The sequence below is a fragment of the Talpa occidentalis genome, unplaced genomic scaffold (assembly GCF_014898055.3).
Source record: "Talpa occidentalis isolate TD23 unplaced genomic scaffold, MPIMG_talOcc4v2.1 talOcc4.5, whole genome shotgun sequence".
Classification (NCBI taxonomy): Eukaryota; Metazoa; Chordata; class Mammalia; order Eulipotyphla; family Talpidae; genus Talpa; species Talpa occidentalis.
The window spans coordinates 136,767,564-136,789,899 of NW_023604861.1; the positions used below are offsets into that span (position 1 = coordinate 136,767,564).

The following is a 22,336-nucleotide window of genomic DNA, read 5'->3' on the forward strand; positions in this document are numbered from 1 at the left end:
ATGCAATCAGATCCTAACTCTCAAATGATGAGCAACTAATGCTCCCACCCAAAATCACCAGGAGAGGAAGAAAACCTCCCCACAAACATCAACTACCGAACAGGCTGAAGATGCGCAGCGCGAGTCCTTCCTCCAGGCCGCCGGTTCCTAGACGGCTCCTCACTCCTGGCGGAGCCCCGCTCTCGGGCCTCTTCACGAGATTCCACTTGGCGCCCAAACCTCACTTTGCAAACAGGAGGCAGACGACAGAGTGACGTGATCTGTGTTCTCAAAGGCTGATTAACCTGATTAACCTACACAGACTGTTTTATTCAAACCCCGACAGGCACAGAAAGCAGCGGGCGCTCCCAGGAAGCGCAAAGCAGCTGAGGTTGGCGGCACTTTCTCCACCCCACTCCTCCGGGGAGGCGCGCACTGCCCACGCCCCGCCCGCGTCCCGCTGAGCCTGGGGAGAAGGCCCCCAAGCAGGAGTCTGCACCCCCGTTCACCTCCCCATTTCGGGTTTTCTCATTCAAGCCACAAGCCCTGGTGAGAGCTAGCGCAGCCCGGACGGCACTCAGCCAGGAGCCTCACGCGCCAGTTTAACGTGTGGGGACAACGTACAGAGGTTCTCCCAGCCCTGCCTCATAGTTACAAAACTGTAAGGAATTGAGGCAGAAGCTACATGACGCCTAAGTCCACGCCATCAGGGTATTTTTCATGAACAAGCTTTTTTTTTTTTACATTTTTCAAACAGTTGCCACAGCGACGGTGAGCTAGTTCCATATCATCATGCGCACAAAGAACTTGCCAAATAGCAGGGCGGTGCTCTTTCCCCACTGAGAGACTCCAGTTTTGCACATTTTCTGACAGAGCTGCTGTGACTTGACAATGGTTTCCTCGGGACGTCCGTAATGGTTTTCTCAATAAGTGGTTTTGTCAAATGTGAGCCCCTGGCTTCACCGAAGACAACATGGACCAGCTTGAATAAAGGATAAAGCTTCTGGGGCCTCCCTGGTGGCGCAGGGGGTTAAGCACAGCAAAGCACAGCACTATGAAGCAATCTGCAGCCTCTGCAGGGCAAGTTCAATGCCAGCCGGCCAGGGAGCTAGCCACACGGCGCAGCAGACCTCTCCTGTCTCCCCGCTGCTCCCCTCAGCAGTGGATTTCAGTGGATCCACCTGTTCTGCTCCCCATTCTGTCTCTGGTGAGTCCTCACACCCCTCCACATCTCTGGCCTGCACCCCAGTTCTTGTATGCATAAATAAAAATAAATCTTTTTAAAAAAGGATAAAGCTTCTGATCTGATTTTTTTCAGGGATCTGATTTTTAAACTAGTCCTTTCTGTTTACTTCTAGCACCCCTGGGTGAGTGACCCCAGATGCCTAAACTCCACCCAATAAAAGATACGCTGCTGTGATAACGAGCCGCAGGTACTGCAGCCCACAGGCCCTTCTGGCCACGAGACCGGCGCTCCTGACCCGACCCCGCAGGGAGGAGCCGAGGTTCAGAGCTGGGGTGAACACTGGCGCCCTGTGCCCCATTCCTGTGGGGAAGCCTGTGGCGCTTCCATACAGGCTGCACTATCTCCGGAGCTAGCGAGGGGGAGGAGGGCAGAGACAGATGCGTGTGCTGAGTCGTGACGTGACTTTCTGTCCCATCCGCTCACGCTTACACATTAAACCACCACCTACAGTGACCACCTTTCCATCACAGCAACTGCGGACACTTGAGATTTTGCATTTGGTAATTAAACATGACTTCCCGTCTGTGGGGCGCCAGGCGCACTGACAGGCGCAGTCACGCTCCACAGCGCCTCAGCTTTGGCCCAGGAGGTAAATCCATGAGCCAACCTCCCCCCACGCCGAAGCCCCGTGCAGCCCGGCCACCCCGTGCATGTTCCCACCTACACTGCTGACAGCTACGGCAGGGGTCGGGGTGGAGGAGCAACTTCAAGGGGGAAAAAGTGGTTTCTGGCTCTTGCAGACCCATCACATACAGCGGCCTCAGGAAAGCCTCAGAACGCAGAGCCGGAGCACGCTCGTGGCCGGGACCAATGTCAAGTGTCATCCGTGTTAGGATGCAGACAGTTCAAGCGCAATCTAACCGCCTGACAGACGTAAGAAAAGAGAAAGCTGTGTTTGAAGGGGGAAAAGGAAAATAAATGGGGGGCTGACGTGACTCCGGGAGACGCTTCAGAAAGTGGCACCTTAATACCTTTAACCCAGAGCCGCGCCCAGGCGGGGCTGAGGCGCAGACTGTGGCAACTCAAGGGTAAGGACACAGGCCAGGCAGGCCCTGCACCCCTGTTCTGACTGTGATGCACCCCAAGCCACTCTCGTGGTGAAGGGCAGGCTGTGAAGCAGCACCTACCGGGGAATGGTTTGGTGAAGCGGGGAAACAGGGGAAAGGGAACCCCAAGTGGCTGTGGGCAGAAGGCTGTTGTCTGATCACAGGGGCGAGACTCAAGGCCCCTGTATTTCAAATCAAAGGGCGCGCTGGCCACGCTTCCTATCCCACGTCACACGGTGCAGGACGGGGCTGGCCACGGGGCCGCTACCCTGGGCACAGCCTGGAGCCTTGCTCCTGGGGGTCTGCATTAGTGTCGTTTCCTACTGGCCGGGTATGGAGACTAGCACAGGCACATGCAGACACAGTAGCCACCGTTTCGGTCCTGGAACACAGCCGACCTATTAAAGTAAAAGTAGAAACCCTAGAACAAATTTTAATTCACCAAAAAGACCACTCAGACCCGTGTCTGAGGAGCTCTTAGAACCTCCTCACAAATGGGATTTCAAAGTGAGGTCAAAAATGTGGTTTATTTTCACCCCAATTCCAATAGCGCTAACTGGACGGAATAAAGTCACCCTTTGCCCCACATGTTCATATAAAATGACATAAATGTCACCAGAGCAGCCGGGGGGGAGGGAGAAGCAAGCCCCGACTGTGAGCTCCAGTTCGGTAAGACGGGGACATCCCCAACGCCTCACGGCACACACTCCGTCCTCAACGACACCCCACCACAGAGACACCCCAGCCAGCCCCCCCACTCGGTGTCTGCATCTGCGTGAGGCTGGGCAGGGCCGACTCCTCCACATGTGCAGGTCGCAGCTAATTAAGGCCAAGAAGGGGCGCGGATGAGTCACGAGCTCGGCTGCAGAATCCACCCTGACTCCGGGGTCAGCCACGCGGCCGCTGCTCGGAGGCGACCCCGGCACCCAAGTCCGGCTTCTTTCTCAGCCGATCAAATGGCCGCCCAGAGAAAGGAGAGGGGCCGGGAGGCTGGGGGCGGGGGCGGGGCTGCGGGGGAGCCTGAGATCTGCTCCCTCTACACGGGGCGTTTCCCTGAGAAGAAAAACAGGGATCCAGTCATCACCTTTCCTGTTGCCACAGCGCTGCCTTCCCACGCCGCCCACACCTCAGCTTCGGTTTCTGCCGATTGCAGGGCCAGGGAGTAAGTCACCCAGACCGAAAGGGGGGGGGGCACAGACGACGGCTTCCGGAGGCACCTGTGCGCCCCTTCCCTGTCACACGCGTGGGCCGCACCTGGTGAACTTCAGGACGCTTGGCAGGCACAGTTGTTTGGCACCTGGTGGCCCAAATAAGTAGAATGTTTGTTCTGAAATATGCAGAGCAGGACGTGGGCGTGACGGGAGGCAGAGGGCCCAGCGCCGGTGCAGAAGGGCCGGGCCGCGGGCGGGTCAGGGGGGAGGCCGTCCGGGGCCCCACTTCCAGGGACGCGCCCGATCAGAGGACATTTCCCACTTTAAAAAGCAGCCAAACACCTGCATGAGCAAGGGCGGCAGAGTCCAGGTCTGCTGACCAGCGGGTGATGTCCCGTGGGGACAAGAAACCCCGGGCGGCCCGTCGCCGCTCAGGTCAATCCAGCGACCGCTGTCACGCGAGTCAGAGTTGTCCGGTTCAGCTCCCAGGTAGCAAAACCGAGCGAGGTTTAGAAAACGGCTTGAGACGGCCTTTCCAGGAAGGCCCGGGGAGAAGGAGGGTCAGGTGACGCGCGGTCAGAGAAGAAGGTTCTACAGAGGAGCCTTTTGTTTCTTGACAGCCGTGGGTGGAGGAAGGAGGAAAACCAGCCAACCCCAAAGTGAACAGAAGAGGAAACCCAGCGGCAGCAGGAGCCTCAGCCACATGTGCACATCTCCCAGCCCATCCCAGGCCTCCCGCCACACCCAGGCTTGCTCCAGCCACCAGGAGACACCTCACAAGCCCCACACACTCACTCACCCCCACCCTCAGGCGCAGGCGAAGAGAAAGGCCCCTATCGCTACCCGCGCCCACCTCACCCACTTTGTGCCCGACGGGCCTCCCACACCCGCCGCAGATGCACCCGGAGAGGCTCCAAGCCCATGTCCAGCGGGCGGGCCCTGAAGAGGACTGTCCCTGCCAGGAGGACTCTTCCTCCCCGCCAGGCCCAGAACTGGTCTGCAAGCTGCAGACCAGTCAGCGAAAGGCTCTCCCCACACATTCGCCGTCTAGAAAAACGCCTCATCATCTCCGATACTCCGAGCTGCACCTCTAGAGGCCTCACTCCCCACAGAGGACTGCGCCCACTGACACTCACAGTCTGCTTTCTGCTTTAATACGTATTTTCAAATCACACAGAGGTACCCCCAGAGGGGCACGGCAGTCAATCTGGAGGCTGCCGCACGGTCGGGCATCGCTGGAGTCCCAGGGAGGACCAGGGCCCGGGTTTCAGCCCAGGCAGCCCACACCTGCCCAGGGCCAGAGGCGCTGCCCTCTGTGTTAACAGTACGAGGCGGCCCGGCCTGGCGTCCTCCATGTAGGCCAGGGTGTCTACGCTTCAGTGTTAACTCTTCGGCCTGCATTTAATTGCAATTGCAAGTAAGATGTTTGAGTCATTGCTCTCCCTCCTCCCGCCCAAGCACACTGGGAATTTAAAGTTGGGAAACAGACCAAACCTGTCCCTGCTTAATGCACCCCAACGTGGCAACACCTTATTTTAATGGGGCCGCGACTGATGCTTCACTAGAATGGAATCCCTATAAACGCAAGCCATATGCTCAGTCCAAACAAATTAAAAATTACTCTCACAATGAATCCCAAATATTATGCTCAGACAAAACAACAAACTGTTATTAAACTCATAAACCGGCATCCCACAGGCGAACACAAAACCTCTTAAGTTCAAGTTACCAGCTCGGGCACGCCCTCTCAGGGTGAACTCCGCAGGCTCTGCGGTCCCTCCCGGGAACCCCACGCAGGAGGGGAAGGCGGAGGCACACACACAAGTGGGGGCGCTCCTCAGGGCGCCGGCCTCGGCCCCCACTCAGGTCCCCTTCGGAGACAGGAGCCTCTCCGTGGCACACAACACCCCCAGGAGGACCGTCAGGAGAACGCACCGGAGCTCCTCCCCAGCACTGAGGGGTGTACCCGAGAGCCGGGGCGCTCAGCTCAGGGCTTCTCCTCTGAGGACCAGGATGCTCTGGCTGCAGCCCACTCTGCACGGCCCTGCGCCCAGTGGGTGGGAGCGGAGGGAGCCGAGCGCCCAGAGAAGACACAGCGCAGCTGCAGCTGGCGCAGGCCCCCTCCAGTGTCTGCCAGGGGCCGGACCACAACCTGAAGGTCTGATGATGACATCAGACGCCCCCAGTTTCCACCCTGCACTGCAGGAGCCATGCCCAGACCTTCAGGGGGTTCCACACCCTAAGCCTAGTAAGATAAAACAAGCCCCCGCTTCCAGCCCCTTCTCTGACAGACCCCAGGCCAGCAGCTGCGGGCACGGGGCTGAGCCGATGCTCTGGGGACATGTCCCACTCGGCTGTGACCGGCAGCTCAGCCCAGCCCACCAACTGCGGGGACCAGGCGTCTGCTGGGGAAGGCCCTGGCGGGGCTCAGGCCGCTCAGTACTCAGGGGGAGCGGAGCCCAAGACCCACGAGCTCTTGAGCTTTGCTGAGCCACAACTATGTCCCACCTGCCCAATGTCTCCTGAGCACCAGATACAGTCCCACCCGCCTCGTGCTCCGGGCCACGGCTCCCTCACCCCGGGCAGGTTCGGTGGCCACTGGATTCCTACACAGGTGTTCCTGGCTCAGGCGTCCCCTCCTCTGCAGCCAGCACCGCGCAGGCACCGGCCAACGCCGGTCATCTCTGAGCAGCGAGGGGGCTCGCCCCCTGCAGGCCTCAGGGCGAGCCCACACCTCACTGTTACCAAGAACTCTGACACTCTCATGCCCCCGACGGGTAACTCGGCATCCACTTCAAGATCTAGCGTCTCACCTCCCGGGGGCCCAATTCCGCCCACCGAGCAGCCCATCCTCGGAGGACTGGGCGCCGAGCACAGCCCTGGCCGGAGAAGTCCGGGCACCGGGAGGCCCCGAGGCCCAGGCCCAGGCATAAACGGAATTCCCAGAAGCCGATTCGCCCCCTGCCTGCTGTTTCCTCTGTTTATTTTAGATCCTTAGGCTTTGAGAGGCGCCTCCTTCATGTCGCTAAGCAGATCTCAAGCTGTGGCCAACACGCTGACCAATGACCAGGGTGAGGCCACCCCCGGCCGCTGTGTGCGCCATGCAGCCTCGCTCAGCTCCGGGAACACCAGCCCTGGTGCCGAACGGAGGAGCCTTCCCCTGCACCGTCACCCACGTCTCCAAGGGCCGCTTGTCAGGCAGCACAAGCCCCGGGCGCACCTGCCCTGAGCAGGCACAGGCCTCTGCTGGGGCCTCCCCACGCAGGCCTCTAAGCCAGGCTCCGGAAGGTGAGGCTATGCCTCCGCCTGGCAGCATCAGCAGGGCTCTGGGGCCTCGGACCGGGTGGGCACTGAAGGTTGGCTGCGGGGAGAGGCCCCGCCCTGGGGGCGCCGCACAGCTGGGTAAGTGCCCTCCCCCGTCCAGGGGTACATTACCCTCGTCCATGGTGACAAGAGCCCTCTAGCTCGCGGATTCCGAACGGCAGCCCCGACCAGGCACCAGGCTCTCATGGCGCGGCGGTGAGTGCTTCTTCCCGCTGCCCAAAGGCCTCCACCGTCCATCAGGAGGCGCGAGTCCTGGAGCAGTGGTTCCCAATGAAATATGTACTGGATGAACTTTTACCTGTCCAGAGACCCCGGGCTCTTTTTACAAGATGCCTGACCACCCGCGCAAGTCTGACCTTGTGAGGGGACCCCAAGGTGATGAGACGGGGCACCCGGACAGGAGATCAGGGCCGCCTGGAGCGGGTTTCTAGGACATTTCTGCTGTTCAGAGCAGTGTCCTCCTCCGTCCCCCGGGGACGGGCTCATCACAAAGAGCGTGACTTGGACAGCATTTCCCGAACTGGAACATCAGCCCAGGTGTTCAAGATTCACCCTGGTTTGTCCTCAAAATAGTCCCCTCCAAAACAAACAGCAGAAGCTGCAGCAGACTCAGCCGCCACCACCGAGCCGGCATGTGGGTCCTACACATCCCGGCCTGGTCAAGGGTGGACGAGCGCTTACAGGCTCAGCGTGCGGGGCGCGGGGGAGGCCACACGTCACCAGGAAGCCCTAGCGTCTGTGGGGAAGCGCGAACTGAAGTGAAGAGTCAGAAAACGTGTCCTCAGCGAGAATGAGAAAGTGGGCAAAGAAAGTGGTCCTTTCACTCTCTCAGGTTTGGAAACACTGAAACTGGAGCAGAACAGATAACCCCAACAAGCAGCCAAAAAAAAAAAAAAGATGCGCACCGGATTCCGCATGTGTATTTGCTCACGCTCGCTGCCCTGGGGCACCAATTACTTTAAGTGTGAAAACAGAAAACATGGACTTGGCCAGGGAGAGCAAGAATCTGAGCTGCGGAATTCCAACCAGGGCTTCAAGTTGCTGCCTGACAGCACCTTCAAAAGGGAGCGGCCTCATTAAGAAATGGCGCGGCCCTCAGCGGGCTGCAGGCCTGAAAGGCTCCCAGCGCCGGGGTCTGGGCAGGGAAACGAGACGGAATTTACTGACATCAATGAACGGCTATTAAGGCTACTTAGGACACGCCTCCAATGATATTTCTCTTTCATACAAGTATGCTGAAGGCCTTCCGAAGAAAAGCAGCCATTACCCGGCTCGTCGCCCTGGCCTTCGTGACTCCGCCCTGGAGTGACACGCCACCGCCACGCAGACCCGGGTGCTGCCCGGCCCACGGGCCCGGCTCTCGCGCCAAGGTCGCCGCCCGCTGACAAGTGCTTGTTCATCCCAAAGACACCCCCACCGAGAGGAGATTCGGTTGCTAGAGCCCTTTATCTTCCGGGGGGCCGGACGGGAGAACACTGAGCTCGTGGTCTAAGGGACTCACTAACCCCAGGTCCCAGATACGTCAAAAAGTGAACTCAGGACTGACAAGCGCCTGCTGGCCGCCTCCACGGCTCTCAGGGAGCATTTCCCTAGTTTGCTTCCGGAGCAGAAGCACCTGGAGGGCACAGGGCCAGCTCTGCCACAGGCTGCTGTCGGCAGCAGCTCGAGGCTAACCTGAGATTCAACTTCAAAATGACCAGCAACGACTACGTGAGGCGAAGTTTCCTGACGTGCAGTCAAGCCCAGGACTCTGGCCTAAGTGGCCTGAGGACGCGAGAGGCTGGGGACGAGCGGAGACCCAGGCAATCACCGCCCTCGGGGTCTCCCTGCAGACTGGGACCCCGGGAGGATGTGCCGCTGCCTGGGGGCCGCCTGGGGACCCCCAGAGGACAGCTGCAGGGACGGCGGGTCTCAGGGGTCCAGTCACAGGACTTTCAAAAGCAATCCCAGGTAGCAGAAGATGCAATTCTGTCATGCTTACACGCGACAGCGTCTTCTCCCATCAGCTAAAACTCTGGGTGAATATATAAAAGAACATATTAAAAAGGAGAGGTGGGGAAGGGTGGGAAGGTGACCACAGTCGGCACCTGGGCCGTGATGGAGCATCTGCAAGGCGACAAACGCCAGCGCGCGATCCTATCTGAAGGACTCTCCAGAAACTAATACGCTCCTACTGGGATGCTGGGGGTCTGGGGGTTCCAACCTTTAAAGTAATCCAAAGAAAGAAAGAACGGACAGCACTACAGCACTCTGGTGATAACGAGATTATACAAAGAGGGAAGAATGCTGAGGCAAAGACAGCGATGATTTTTAAATATGCTTGTTTTTTCCTTAAAAAGTATTGAAAACTCCAGTGAGAACGGTCCAGCTGACCCGGAGGTGACTCGAGGCAGAAGACTCTGGACCTCCAGGGCACCTTCCGGAACACAGCCCTGCCAGGGACAGCCTGAGCTGCAGGGCCTCTCTGCAGACACTCCACAGCTTCACGGGCTGTGTTTCAAGAACCCTCACCAGATCCCTGAAGGGGGGAGGGGACAGGCGTGGAGTCCAGCCTGCAAGTAAGGACTGGAGTCCAGTGGACGCGGGCCGAGGGGTCGCACCGCGAGCAGGGCAGCACTGCGGGAGTGACCAGCTGCAGGGTCTCCTTAGAGGACCGACAGGAGAGAACGGGAAGGAGAGCGTCACCACGGCTGGAAGAGGTTTTAGAAAATGTAAAATAATGGGGAGAAAGTGAACTGTTCAGCTGGCATCATAAACAGGTCGGAAAGGGCCGAGGAGACGCCGGCTCCTTCCCGGAGGCTGCCCGAGTTCGCGCTCGGCAGGCCTGGGGCTACCACCTAGCTTCTCGGCCACGCCGACCCTCTCTAGAACTTAGCAACGGAATCACAACAGGAAAAGTGTAAAGAGTCGTCACATCCGCAGGCGCCTCCCACTGCTCAGAGGCCGGGACTGTAGGCAGCGGGACATCGACCTACCTTTGCTTCGTCGTTAATGTCCCAAGTGAAAGAAATGGCGTTGTAGGCAATCTCCTCGATGTTACTGATGGTGTTGAAGCTCTCCTTGTAGTCGGCTGTGAGAGGGAGGGAAACGAGAAAGGAGTGTGACTTCTTGTTCCCACGCGAGGCGACGGGTTCAAAGTAAAGTTGTTTTCATATTATCACCTCTGGAAAATTTACGTGAACGCCGCGCCATGCTGGGCTGGAGGGAGTTCCAAAACAATGAAAAAAGGAATCACAGAATTTTGAAACTTGGGGATATTTAATTGATGCCATTATGTCAAAATTAGGAAATTTGGATCTAAAAAGCTTAAAGAACCATCCGAAAGCCACAAAACCAGTGCAGAGAATCAAGATCCAACTTCAGGTCTCTGGATTCTTCTGAGGTGGGAATGGAATGTGAGGAAAGGCGAGGACAAGGTTGCAGCTTGGCCTTGCAGGAGATGACCCCCGGGGAGGACGGGGCATTCCTGATGCTACTTCCACACACAGGGATTCGCACAGGCCTGGCACTGTCCCCAGGGCCCTGAACAGGTGGAAGGGTCTGAGACAGGTCTCAGGTCTCAGCACCCTGAGCAGGGAAGGTGGCTAGGGAGCCACCCCGCAGCCACTCTCTTCCTGATGATTTGCTTTATTTCTTCATCTTATTATCATCTCCAAATTATCAGGCCTCCTAAGGAAGACACCAGCCCTGAAAAGACGGGCCAACTGGAGCAGCAGCCACTTCTGCGGGCCGCTCAGGGGGTAGAGTCGGCCACTGTGGGCCTGACCTCATGACGCAGGAGAGCCGAGCGTGGATTCCCCGAGGCCAGGGGCAGAGTTTGGAACAGATCAGTCGCTGGCACAGAAATGCAAATGCTTTCAGCAGGAAGCTGATCACGGCCAAAAATAATTGGATTTAGAAAGCTGGAAGCTGGCACCCCTGGGAACAAGAGCCACTCGGGAGCTACCAACCTATGTCAATGCATCTTTGTTTGGCCGTGTGCTGCCGCGAGTGCCAGTATTTCCAGTGCCTCAGCTGATCTTCTCGGCTCTTGTCCTCGGCAAAAACCACCATGATCACGCTCTGCAAAGGCACAAGAGAAAGACACAACAGGTGGGCATCTTCTGGAAAACTTAGGAAGCTTTAGACCTGACAGCAAGGGCTGCCCAGCTGGAAGCTGAGAGCTCCGGGTGGCCCTGCTTCAGGCCTCCTGCCCGGCAGGCCCACTCACTCACCCGCACTTTGCTGATGGGGTGGTGGATGCCCTCGGTGCTGCTCACTTCCTTTAGGGTGACCGGGTAGAACTGGCCTTTGTTCAGGTACGTCATAGTGCTGTCCCCTGGCTTCTGGCGAAGCGATTTGGAAGCTTCGAGAGTATACTCAAAGTTGTTTCTAGAGAACAAGAAGAGCCACAGAAGTCCAGTTCACTCACGTGGAAGTTTCCTGTGCGCATCAGCTCCAGCTCGCAGGGCTCCAGTGTGGATGTGTGCAAGGAGCAGACGCCCCAGGAGCGCCCTTTGCCCACATCGTGGGGCGCGCACCTGCCACTCTCCCGGGTAAGCCTGATCTTAAGCCACCAGACATTCTCAGTTCACCCAGATGTGGGGCTACAAAATGGCCACTAGAAACTCTGATGAGATGTGAGCAATCAGGAAGCAGCAGGCTGAGGGCACGGAAGGTGCTGATGGCCGCAGGGGACTCTGGAAGGAACCTCATGGGACACGCCGGCCACCTGGTGTTTACCCAGTGGAGGCTGCAAACCGTGCCTGGTGGGCCTCAAATTCCACCTGGTCTGCCGGGTATGTGCTCTTTTTGCTTGTCGTGGGAATGTCTGCAGATGGACGCCCCACAATTCTTACCGTGACCCTGCAGTGCCAGGCTCACATCCCCCCTGAGCTGCTGAATGACCTTCTAAGTCAGGCGTCAGCAAATGATGCTACTTTTGGGAATAGTCTGCTTGAGCGCAGCCACACCCACGGTCAAGCGTTTCCTCTGGCTGGTGTGGGCCACTGGCAGGGCCGGGCAGCTGGGGCAGGGCTGGTGGCCCATCGAGCCTCGGGTATTTACTCCCTGGGTTCTGCACAGTACTGTTTGAAATATTGGGTTGTCGGAAAAACAGAAAACACGTGTCGTGACTTTTCCAATAACCCAATAGCATAGCTTTGTTTTTAAAAATATAACACACATAAAAAAGTACATGAAACAAAATTACAAAATGAAATCCTTAGACTTTCTTTCAAAACATCCGAAGGTGTTTTCATATGTTCACAACTACCCTGGAAGATAATCCCATCCCCAGAGTGAGGCAATTCTGTGGAGGTTTAACAGGAGAGGTAGTCAGGTCAGAAAGAAGCTGACTTTGTTTATTTTATCATGAGTGAGACTAAATTTTTTTTAAAAAGTCCTTAAAGATACAAACAAATACAATTTTAAAATAGATTAAAAAGTCCTCGTCTACCTGATACTATTCCTAAATTCTCATTGTCCTTTTGGGAACAGAAGGGACCTTGGAATTCGGATTCGATCTTCTTCTTTTAGGCTCCATTCCGCCACCGTCACATAAAGAGACCGAAGGAAAGAGCAAGCACCACCACCAGGAATGAAGGGAACGGGAGACGCAGGTGAGAGGTCCAGATTAAGTGCACGAAGCGAGCGTCCTCGGCCAGGGAGCCAGCGCAGTCACCATAACCAGGGCAGGGGCGAGCCCGCGGAAGCCACCTCTGATTTCTCAGTACCGAAGGATCAGGAAAGAAATGTCATAAAAGCTGGAAGTTAAACATCAAATTAAAAGACAACCATTACCCAGAAACACTGTCAAAAACATAGTCCTCTGAATTCACGCCAGGCATCCGCAGGCTGAGGTCCGAGGGGAAGAAAACCTGCAACATCAACGTGACAAGCCACGGCTGTGGGACTGGCCGTCGGCTCCGGGAAGACCCAGGCCGCGCCGCGCCAGAGCCCGCGGCTCCCGGGGACCCGCCGCTCTGCCCACGCGCATTTAAACTTCAACGCTATGGAAAATTTTAAAGAAAATTGGACAGAAAGAAAAATATCCACTTTGCATCCCACTCAGGGAAACCGAGCCAATCTACGCAGGGACGCCCTCACAGCGCCGCATTGTCCCCTCCCGCCCGTCCCACGCACGCCACTCGCCCCGGCTCCGGACTCTGCAACCAGAACCTCAGGGCCTCGCCAGCCGGGCAGCCCAGCGCGGGGCGGGGTGAAGACACACGATCACGTTCCCCTGCTGGCTGGGTGGGCTGGGCCTTTTCTCAGGAGGGGGGAACCATGCTGCTCCCAACTCCGTAAACGGGGAGGAAGCTCTCGCCCCCACGGGTCATGACATCCAGTTCCAGACACCGCGGGTCCCTAACTTTTACCCAAGCAAGGTGTTCCTCACTGGGAGACCCGCCAAAGGCTATGGAGCTGGTTTGTGCACCTCACACGTGCATGTGTGACAAGCCCTCCCGGACTCTGGTAACGGCCCCGAGCGAGGGGCACCGGGCAAATAACGAGCCATCGCTTTCTCTGCAGACCGCTGCAGGGAGCTTGTCTGGCTCAGTCCAAAGCCAGAAACAGACTCTGTGGCGAGACCTGCCGTCGAAGGGCGGCTGCGAGGACCAGCCTTCTCCGGCAACTCACGGAGCTGAAACCATCATTGTTAACTCAGCTGCTGGGAAGATTAGCCGTGTGCCCTGATAATAATTTCTGGTTTTATAGGTTTAGTTTACAAATTATACCCATGGGCCTTTTCTCTTAAAAAAAAAAAAATCTTTTGTTCCTAATCTATTCATTTCAGGCTGAGTTTCAAGCTTACATAACAAGGAAGGGGTGGAACCCAATACTTAGACAAACACACAGCCGGCTGAGGAAGATGCTTTCGTTTCCTGTACCTCCTGCACGCCTTCCTTGAAGGTCTCTGAGAAGGTAGAGTCTGGAGTCCGCCTCTGCGCGTTTGGGGGCTGGGCGCCAGAGCTGAACTGGTCGGGAGTAAGGTTCCGGTCGAAAACCACCACCCGCTCGGCGGGCTCCGGGTGATACACGGCCGGGGGGACGCCCACCGTGAAGCCATGGGGCTCGGTCTCTGTCTTGATGGAGTGGGTAGGCATCGTTGCGATGGAGACAGTGACTGTCGTGTCGGGAGCTGTCAGGTGGCCTCTCTTATCCATGCCCAGCTGGTTGCCGTGCGGAAGCACAATGTTAAAAGGCACGTTTTTCAGCACTTGCACGCGGTTTTCTCCAGGAGAGATGAGGGGCTGCTCTGGCACGCTGGGGATGCTGCTTCTTTAAGAAAAGAAAACAAAACTGGGCTCTCCAGCTCTCCGCTGACACCGTCCTTGGGCAGCTTTCATTGAGCTAATGGCACGGGGCTGCAAGGTGCAAGGACAGAGGAGCAAGACACTTGCCGGCTAAGTAACGTGCCAAGGGCACGTTAGCAGAGAGACAAAAAGACTTTATTCTCAGAGAGCAAGTCGAATCCAAGGGTACTGGGCCAAGCCGCACCGGAAGCGCTGAGCCCGGCCTTTCCCGGAGCCCTACGCGTGGCTCCCGACAATCTGATGGAACCGCCGGGTGTGACCAGGCGCCCGCGCCTACCGGGGAGGTGAGTTGGAGCGCAGAGCCGTGATTCAAGTCCGGGCCCCAGAGTCAGGTGGCCCTGGTTCAAATTTGGTATGACCGTGAACAAGCTACTTCGGCTCACCCCTAAACGGGGGGATCCTGGGGATCCACCCTCCAGACCGGCAGAGACAGTGACAGGCCTGGCACGCGAGGACGACGAGTTGTCACCACCTAACCATCGCGTTTCCTACAACTTATGCTTAATTGGTTTTCTCTTCCGCCAAAAGAAACCCTCTGATGACACTGTACCAGTCAACCTGCGTGCATGAAATTACTCTTGGTTTAATTCTGGGCAACAGAAGAGGATTTCTAGTCTAGGCAAGATGAGTGAATCTTCAAAGCACTTCACATCACACACACAGCTGACACCCTTGAAGGAGAAACGCGATCTGGCAGTTTTTAGACATGTCCAGATCAATAACATGTTCAAACTGTGAGTCATAAACTCACTCCCAGGAGTTTATCCTAAAGACAGAAGGAGGAAGTTGCACTCGTGAGAGAGTAGATACAGCCGTCGTGTGGAGAACAGTCAGGGTTTGCTTTAAAAACACCAGCAAAAATAAATAAAATAGAAAATTAATTTAAAATTTAAAGAAACAGAAAGAGCAGATCAAACAGGAGGGATTATGTCAATAACTGCCGAAGCTGGTAATTAGGTGTGTGGGATCACACTGGTTCTCTCATGCTATGTTTGAAAATGCCCGTAATAAAAGTTAAAAAAAAAAGCTTAAGCCCTTAGATAGTAACACATGACCAGAACCAGTTCCAGAGTATTATGAAGATTAAAACAGCAACATGGGAAATACTTACGAACACACTAAGCAGACGTGAGCGCTGGACAGGGCCTGTCTGTGAACACAGCTGCGACCACACCCAGCGCACAGGCCCCGAGCCGGGAGGGGGCCCGGGGGGCCGGTTCTGAGTGGTCATCCTTTCTTTAAAAATGTCTCATTCCTTTTTACTAACAGGGTTTGAAAGGTGTGTTTACACTTTTTCCCCATGGCTATAAAAGTCAAGGCTTGATTTAATTTTCCAAAAGTTTTAACCTAAAATATTTCAAAAATAACCAGCAAGAGTCTGGAGGACCGCTGAATGGACCTCAGGTTTACTCATTCCAGAGTCCTTGGAACCTGATTTTTCTTTTGGTTGATGGACCCACATCACTGCGTTTAGCCACTTCCTTCTTAAAGGACATCAGAGACAAATAAGCACACACTTCACTTATGTGTTACAAAATCACAGCCACATGTTAGCAGGAGGAAGTTAGTGCTTTTGTTTTCTAGAAAAGGCAACTAAGCCCAGAGAAACTTGTAACGTTTCAGAGCAACAGAATCATGATTAAGAGGGAGATCAGTAATGAAATCTTAATCTAGGTATTAAAAATCCCACTTATCTATTTCTTCCACTACCATTTGTTTCACTCATTTTATTTTCACAAAAATGCAGCATCTTTCCAGTGTACTATGTTTTGTTCTCTACGGAACGTTACCTTTTGCTGTGATCTGGCTCTGGGTGCTCAACATCTGGCTTTGCTATCGATGACCTTCTCTCTCTCGGAACCTTAGATATTAACACATGACCAGAATTAGTTCCTACTCAGTGACCTCGAGATACAGCTTCTTATTTTCAGTTGAGTTCCACCATTCATAGATGAGTGACTGCCTACCAACCCCCACATGATGAACAGAAAGGTGTCTGCCCTCAAGGAGCTTACAATCTAGTTGCCAGGTTGATATGTAGAAACCAAGTGTTACTTAGTTACCAAATAAACTCACAAATTTACTGTGCCATTGAGTTAGGGTTTCACTGCTTGCAAGAAATGCCTCTGGCCGGTTTCGCCGTATCACGGAATAGAGAAGACTACTGGAAACACAACTGGTTCTTCCAACTGTCCCGCTGTCTTTCTCCACTACCTTTCCTTTCCAATCAAATGCAAAGTCAACAGGACCCCTCATGTTAACAATCCACTTCCAAGCTCCAATTTCAGCTTCATTTGATAAATTTCTTTGGATACTTGGGGATTCCCACTGTCCACAAAGTCAAATCTTACTCCGCTGGTGAGGAGCAGGCAAGAGTTAGTAGGTACGTGTGGACACTAACCCAGCTGAGAACAGAGTCCCCACATGTATCCCACAATTGCTAAGAGAGATGCCGGGGGGGATTCTATTACTGCATTCTTGTTCCACCCTTAAAAATAAAATAAATGACTGCTTCATGTATTAACCACGCGCTTATAAGGCTTGACATCCAGATGACTAAAACAAGTCAGTCAGTTCATTTTAAAAAGAAAATAACCCTACCCTGTCCTCAAGAAGCCTGACAAGTGCCACCAAGACTGCCACCCTTGGTGGATGGGCACGAGGACCAATCTCCTCCTAGGAAGGATGATACTTTGAGGAGCCTTGATGTAAAACACACTCGCGTCATTACATCGATCTCTCTGGCACTAAACTTGCTGGTTTTCCTCCCATCCTCAGAAATTTCACTTAGAAATATGCATCTTCAAACTTGGTAATATCTGGGGGCTTGTTTTCTTTTATATTCGTTGAGTCACCGTAACCGTAAGAACAGGTCGATAAGAAATCCCAGTTGGAAGGGAAGCTTCCCAGCTCCTGCTCCCCAGGCTTCTGCACCACTGGCGCCTGCACCAGTTTGTAGTCACTTTCAAAGAAAAAAACTCCCAACCCAGTCCCTCAAGGCCAACACCAGAAGATAATCCGGCTGACGTGGGCCCCACCCTAACAGCACACACCAACCGCTGCCTCCCCCGGCATCCCTCATGCAGGAACGTGCCACGGAACAAAGGGCGCCCAGATGATGAACTCAGGAGGATAGGGAGCTGGCGATCCCATCATTTTTAAGTTTTCTGTAGATTTGGAAGTTTCCCCCAAAAAAGATGTCCAAAACCCATATCCCATCTGCCGTGGGCTGGAAGGAAGAAGGCGCACTGCCGAGGGTGGGCTGAACACAGCCCGGCGGCCTGAACCCCAGCCGTGTGACCTGAGGACTTCACTTCTCTCATCCCAGGAAGGGGGTAACGGCACATATTCTGCCGGGTGATGGGCGGGAATGGCACCGGGCATGAAGCGCAGGTGACCAGTAGGGGCGGTCAGGGTTAAGAGGACACAGGATGCTGCTGGGGCAGGCCCCGGTGCCTGGCCCCAGGTAGGGGCACCCACGTTATATTTAGCTGAGGCTGATGCACGGCCTAGAAGCAGGCAACAAGGTATATCCTGTTCCTGGAACTAGAAAGACCAAGACTAGAAAAAACTGTTCTCATAGATCCGGTAATCCAATCAAATCCACGGCTCTGTGATGTCCTTCAGGGAAGAGGAAACCAGCGTGACAACAGAGGAAGAGAGGCGGGCTCGCAGCGAGGCACCGAGAACCACCTTGGTGACGTGTTTCATCCTGGACAGACACTCAGCAGCTCCCTGTGCGCAGCTGCACCTCCGGATGGCGCGGGCAGCGCCCCTCCATGCGCCGGAGAGCAGCCCTTTGATTCTGCGACGGTGCGTTTCCAGCTTTGAACCCACAGTAAATCAAAGTACTCATTAAACTATTTATAGCCACTACAGAAGCAACTTGCCTTACATTCTACCGACAAATTACTGTTTTATACGCTGGTGAATCAAGTGCGTCTTGGGCTCGGGTGCCCAGCACGCAGGCGCCCACCTTGTAGTAGTCGTACAGCAGGCCCAGCGCGGCGGCGCTGTCCTCGTCACCGTTGATGCTCATCATCGCTTTGGTGGCTGCCGTGAGGGGGTTTTCCAGGAAGGACTTCCAGGCCTCGTCCTCGCTCGTGTAGGAGCGCCGCTGCGGGTAAAGCGCTTCATTCTGGAGAACCAACACTGGCCGCTTGCTTCAGAGGAATTGAAAAAAGAAAACCGCGTGAGTGTGTGGGTGGGAGGCAGGGGGTGTGCGTGGGGGTGCGCACGCACGCATGCCACACTTGCACGTGTTTCTACGGAAAGACACACTTTTTCAAGATCCAAATAGCCAGTTCCTTGATGTTCCCATAAAAGAGTCCATCGCTTCATCAAAGACCCTCGTAAAGTCAATTAAGACCAGAGCAGAAGACAACCCACTTAGATGCCGGCCAGCGGGAAGCCCTGGAGCCAAGAGGCGTTTGTGCAGCCAGGGAATCTGCAGGCAACCCACACGGGGACACAAGATACACTAGTTGGAAAAAGAAAAAAAAAAAAAAACTCCAAGAAAGCGCCTGACTATTCACACACTTTCCATAAACAGACACAGGGACAGAGTCAGGTGAACCAGGACACCGATTCTCTTTAGACACAGGCCATCGGGCCTGGACACTCTCAGAGAGTGTGTCTCCTCCATCATCCCCCTGCTCCATGGGGGTCCTCTCGTCTCCAGTGGACGTCACGGCCTAAAGAATTTCCGAGCAGGAGGAAAGAAGGAAGGGGCAGAAAGAAAAAGGATACCTCCTTTAATCCTGGGGGTATGAGAGAAAGTCAGCATATTCTCCCGATGACCAGCAGATCGAGCATGGAATGCGGCCAAAGGGGACTGTCGATCAATCAGGAGGACAGGCGCAATTTCTGCCCAGGGAGTGAACTGTTTATCTTAGAGATAAACACTTAAGAATCTACAACAATAAATGCAGCCACGGAACAAAATGATTTTTAAGAAAACAGGTGGGATAATCAGTTTTTAAAAATCTCTACTGCTTCTCCCCACTGGGCGAGAACTGTCTCATTTGAACACTGCAGTTTGGTGGGAAAAATCCAGACACTCAATGGAGATCTTAGCAAAGTCTTACAGATTTATTTTAAAAGATTAAAGCAAACATTGCTGATTCCAAAACCTTGAAATGTCAACAGCCTCAACAACTGTTCAGTTGGTATTATTTAATAAGTCAATAAAAGAGAAGCAGTGAAACACTAACTCCAGCAAAATGAAGCAATTTTTTAAAAGGCAAAAAAAAAATGTTTCTAATGTTCAGAGCTCCTCTGAATGATGGCAATTTTAACAAGCAAACTGAAGGACCTGTTCTCATTGCAACACGCAATGAAATGTGTAAATGGCCTAAAGGTCACCTACAGACTCTAAAAGTGAATGTAGAAAGACAGATTATCTTCTCAAGTAATCACTAAAGGTTAGGGCTTGGCAGGCACCCGGGCCCTTTAAAAACAGATGCAGATGCAGAAAAAGGCGCACATCTTTTACAAGGGGTAAGGGTGGGAATCAGCAGCTCAAGGTAGCCTCAGCCTGAAGTCTAATTTCAAAGCCCGCGTCTTCACGCATGTTTGGGCTTCACTTCCCAGGAGCTTCTATTCGGTAGGAGGAGAAGTTTTGAGGTGGGAGCTATTGCAACACAAAACAAACATAGTGGGTCGTTCCCAGCAGGCAGCATGTTTGAAAATGAAGACTGTTACACAAATCCCAAATGAAAAAAAAGCAGAAAACAACAAAAAGCACGGAGCAGATACAGAGAGGCGTTCTCGGGGAGAGGAAGAGCTACCGAGCGATCCCTGGGGTGATTCAGCGGGGCCCTGCTAGGCTGTTATTAATAGGGTAATAGCTACTTCCAGAAGATTATGACAGCGCTTGGCTCCCTCCATTCCCGTAGTGCTCGTTTTTCAGCTTCGCTTCTCCCACCCCCACCCTCAATGTGTGCAAGCAAGAGAAAATGAATAAAATGTTTCTTGCGAGTGGCTTTGTTTGCGCTCACCCTGAAGGTGTCTTCCATTTCCAAAGTGCGCCTAAGGCCAAAATTTTAGCTTTGGAAATGCGCCTTATCTAAATTTTAAGGCCAGCTGCGTCTCAGCCGCTTCCTCCCGTGACAGCCAGGTGGGTGCTCGGCCCAGAAAGCCCATCCCTGGCTCCCCCGAGCCCCAAATTCCTCCCCAGGGATGCGTTTCTCAGCCACACACGGGGCGGCCTGTTCCAGGGGCGCCTCCCCCGACCGCACACCGGGCGCCCGGGCCGGGCCGTCCACCTGCCGGGCCGCCCCCGCTGGGCTGACCGACCTGAAACAGCGCCCGGGTCGGAGCGACTTGTTTTCTCTAAAGAACTTTTCCTCGGAACCTTCCGCAGCCGCCGGACAGCCAGAGCGCAGACAGCAGAGGCCCGGCCAGCCTCGGCCCCGGGCGTGCGCGCCCCCCGCGCGGACCCGGCTCCGCTCCCGGCGCCTCCCGAGCATGTTCAGGGGCGCCGCTCCCCACGGCCGCCCTCCCCCCCGCGCCGGCTGGGGGGCGCCCGCGCCCGCGCCTCGACTTTCCCCCGATTTCCCCGCCGGCGCCCGCGGCGCGGGGTCCTCTCCTGGAGGGCCCCTGTGGCGGGCGCCGAGCGCCCCAGGAGCGCCACCAGCGCAGGGGCCGCCGCGCGGGGCGCCCCCGCCCCCGCCTCCCTGCGCGCCCCGGGGAGCGCCCGCGGCCGGGAGGGGGGCGCGGGGAGACTCCCTCGGGGCCACGTCCCGGCTCCCGGGGCTGCGACGGGGCGCGGGCGGCGGAGGGGCAGCGCCTCGGCGGGGGAAAAGCGGGAGCCGGCCGCGCCCCCCCCCCACCCGAGCGCCCCGGTATCGGCCCGGCCCGGCTCGCGGCGGGCGCGGGGCGCGGGCAGGGGAGGCAGGGGCGCGCGGGGCGAGGGGGCGCGGGGCGCGCGGGGCGAGGGGGGCGCGGGGCGCGCGGCCGACAGGGGCTCAGGGGCGCGGGGTGCGCGGGGCTCAGGGGCGGGGGGCGCGGGGCTCAGGGGCTCGGGGCGCGGGGGGCGGGGCGCGGGCAGCGCCCCGGCGCGCACTCACTTGTCGTACTCCTGTGTCATCGCGCCGTCGCCGCGGCCGGGCCGCCGAACTGGACTTTCGGGTCGGGACACCCGCCGGGGGGCGGAGGCGCGGCGGGTCCGGAGCGGCCCGGCGGGTCGGGTCGGCGCTGCTCGCTCTGGGCCGGCGCGGCGCGGGCTGCGCGCTCGGGCCGGGCTCGGCCGCCCGTTGGCTGCGCGGCCGGCGGGGCGGGGCGGGGCGGCGGGCGCGGGGCCGGGGCGCCCCGGGATTGGGCCGGGCGGGCCGGGCGGGCCGGGCGGGCCGGGCGGGGGCGGGGGGCGCGCTCCGCGTGGCCGCGTCCGGGCGGCGCGCTCGGCCCCGCGGCCTCCGACCGCGGTCCTCGCTGCGCCCCCGGCCCCGCGCCCCCGGAAGGGCGCCCCGCGATCGCCGGCCGCGGGTCCCTCCCCCACCCCTCCCCGCCCCGCCCCGCCCCGCGCCGCGCCCGGCCCTGGCGCGCCCCCCTCGGGCCCCGGGGTCCTCTTCCCCGAGGCCCCCCAAATCCTGCCTTTACCCGCCGTCCGCTCCCGCCTGGCCCCCCGCGGGCGCAGCGCTCGCGCGGGACGCGGCAGAGGAGTCCCGGCCCGCGCCCCCCCCCGCCCCGCGCTGGGCACCCGCTCTCGGCGCCGCCTGCGCCCCAAGTGCCCGCCCGCCCCCTCCCTGCCCCCCCACCCGTCCCCCACTTCTGACCGCCTTCCCCGCTGTCCTCTCGGACGCCCACATCTGGGCGCCGGCGGCTGCCCCCTCCCTGCACCCCCCGCCCCCCCACCCCGCTACTCTGGGGCAGTGTCACCCCAGGCCCCCCCCCCCGCCGCCGCCACCGTTCTCACCCCCCCATCCTCTCTGACCCTCTCGGGGTTGCTCTTCATGCGGGAAGGGCTCGGGAACCGCCCGCTCCGCACCCCGGGCGCAGGCTGTGAACAGACGGGCAGGGTCCTCCGCCCTCCTCCAGCCTGCGGGCTGGGGGGTCAGGGGCCCCCAGTATCATAAAGCAGTGAATTCACCGGTTGGAGAGAAAGTAGCAAGTCCCCGGGGAAAAATAAAGGCGGGGGGGGGGGGCTGGAGCATGGGGGGGGGAGGCTCCGGGCCCGAGGGGCTGGGGGGCCAGGCCCAGGCGGTGGCGTCGGGCAGCGACGGGCCACGCGCTGTGCAGTACCTGCCGGGCCTGGGGGGGGGGGGCGCGGGGCGACTGGCCGGAGACACGGGA

The 22,336-nt window shown here is 57.0% G+C and overlaps 1 protein-coding gene across 1 annotated transcript in view; it reads right to left on the reverse strand.

Annotated features, from left to right (window-relative positions):
- Positions 1-21,134, reverse strand: part of GRHL1 (grainyhead like transcription factor 1) — a 36,128-nt gene extending 14,994 nt beyond the window's left edge. The window contains exons 1-8 of the mRNA XM_037528535.1: positions 21,115-21,134; positions 18,021-18,207; positions 15,835-15,905; positions 13,619-14,009; positions 12,528-12,604; positions 10,961-11,117; positions 10,697-10,808; positions 9,722-9,816 (exon numbers count right to left, since the gene is read on the reverse strand). Coding sequence (XP_037384432.1) covers positions 9,722-9,816; positions 10,697-10,808; positions 10,961-11,117; positions 12,528-12,604; positions 13,619-14,009; positions 15,835-15,905; positions 18,021-18,207; positions 21,115-21,134 — 1,110 coding nt within the window. The remainder of the gene's footprint in view (positions 1-9,721; positions 9,817-10,696; positions 10,809-10,960; positions 11,118-12,527; positions 12,605-13,618; positions 14,010-15,834; positions 15,906-18,020; positions 18,208-21,114) is intronic.
- Between the last annotated feature and the right edge of the window lie 1,202 nt (positions 21,135-22,336).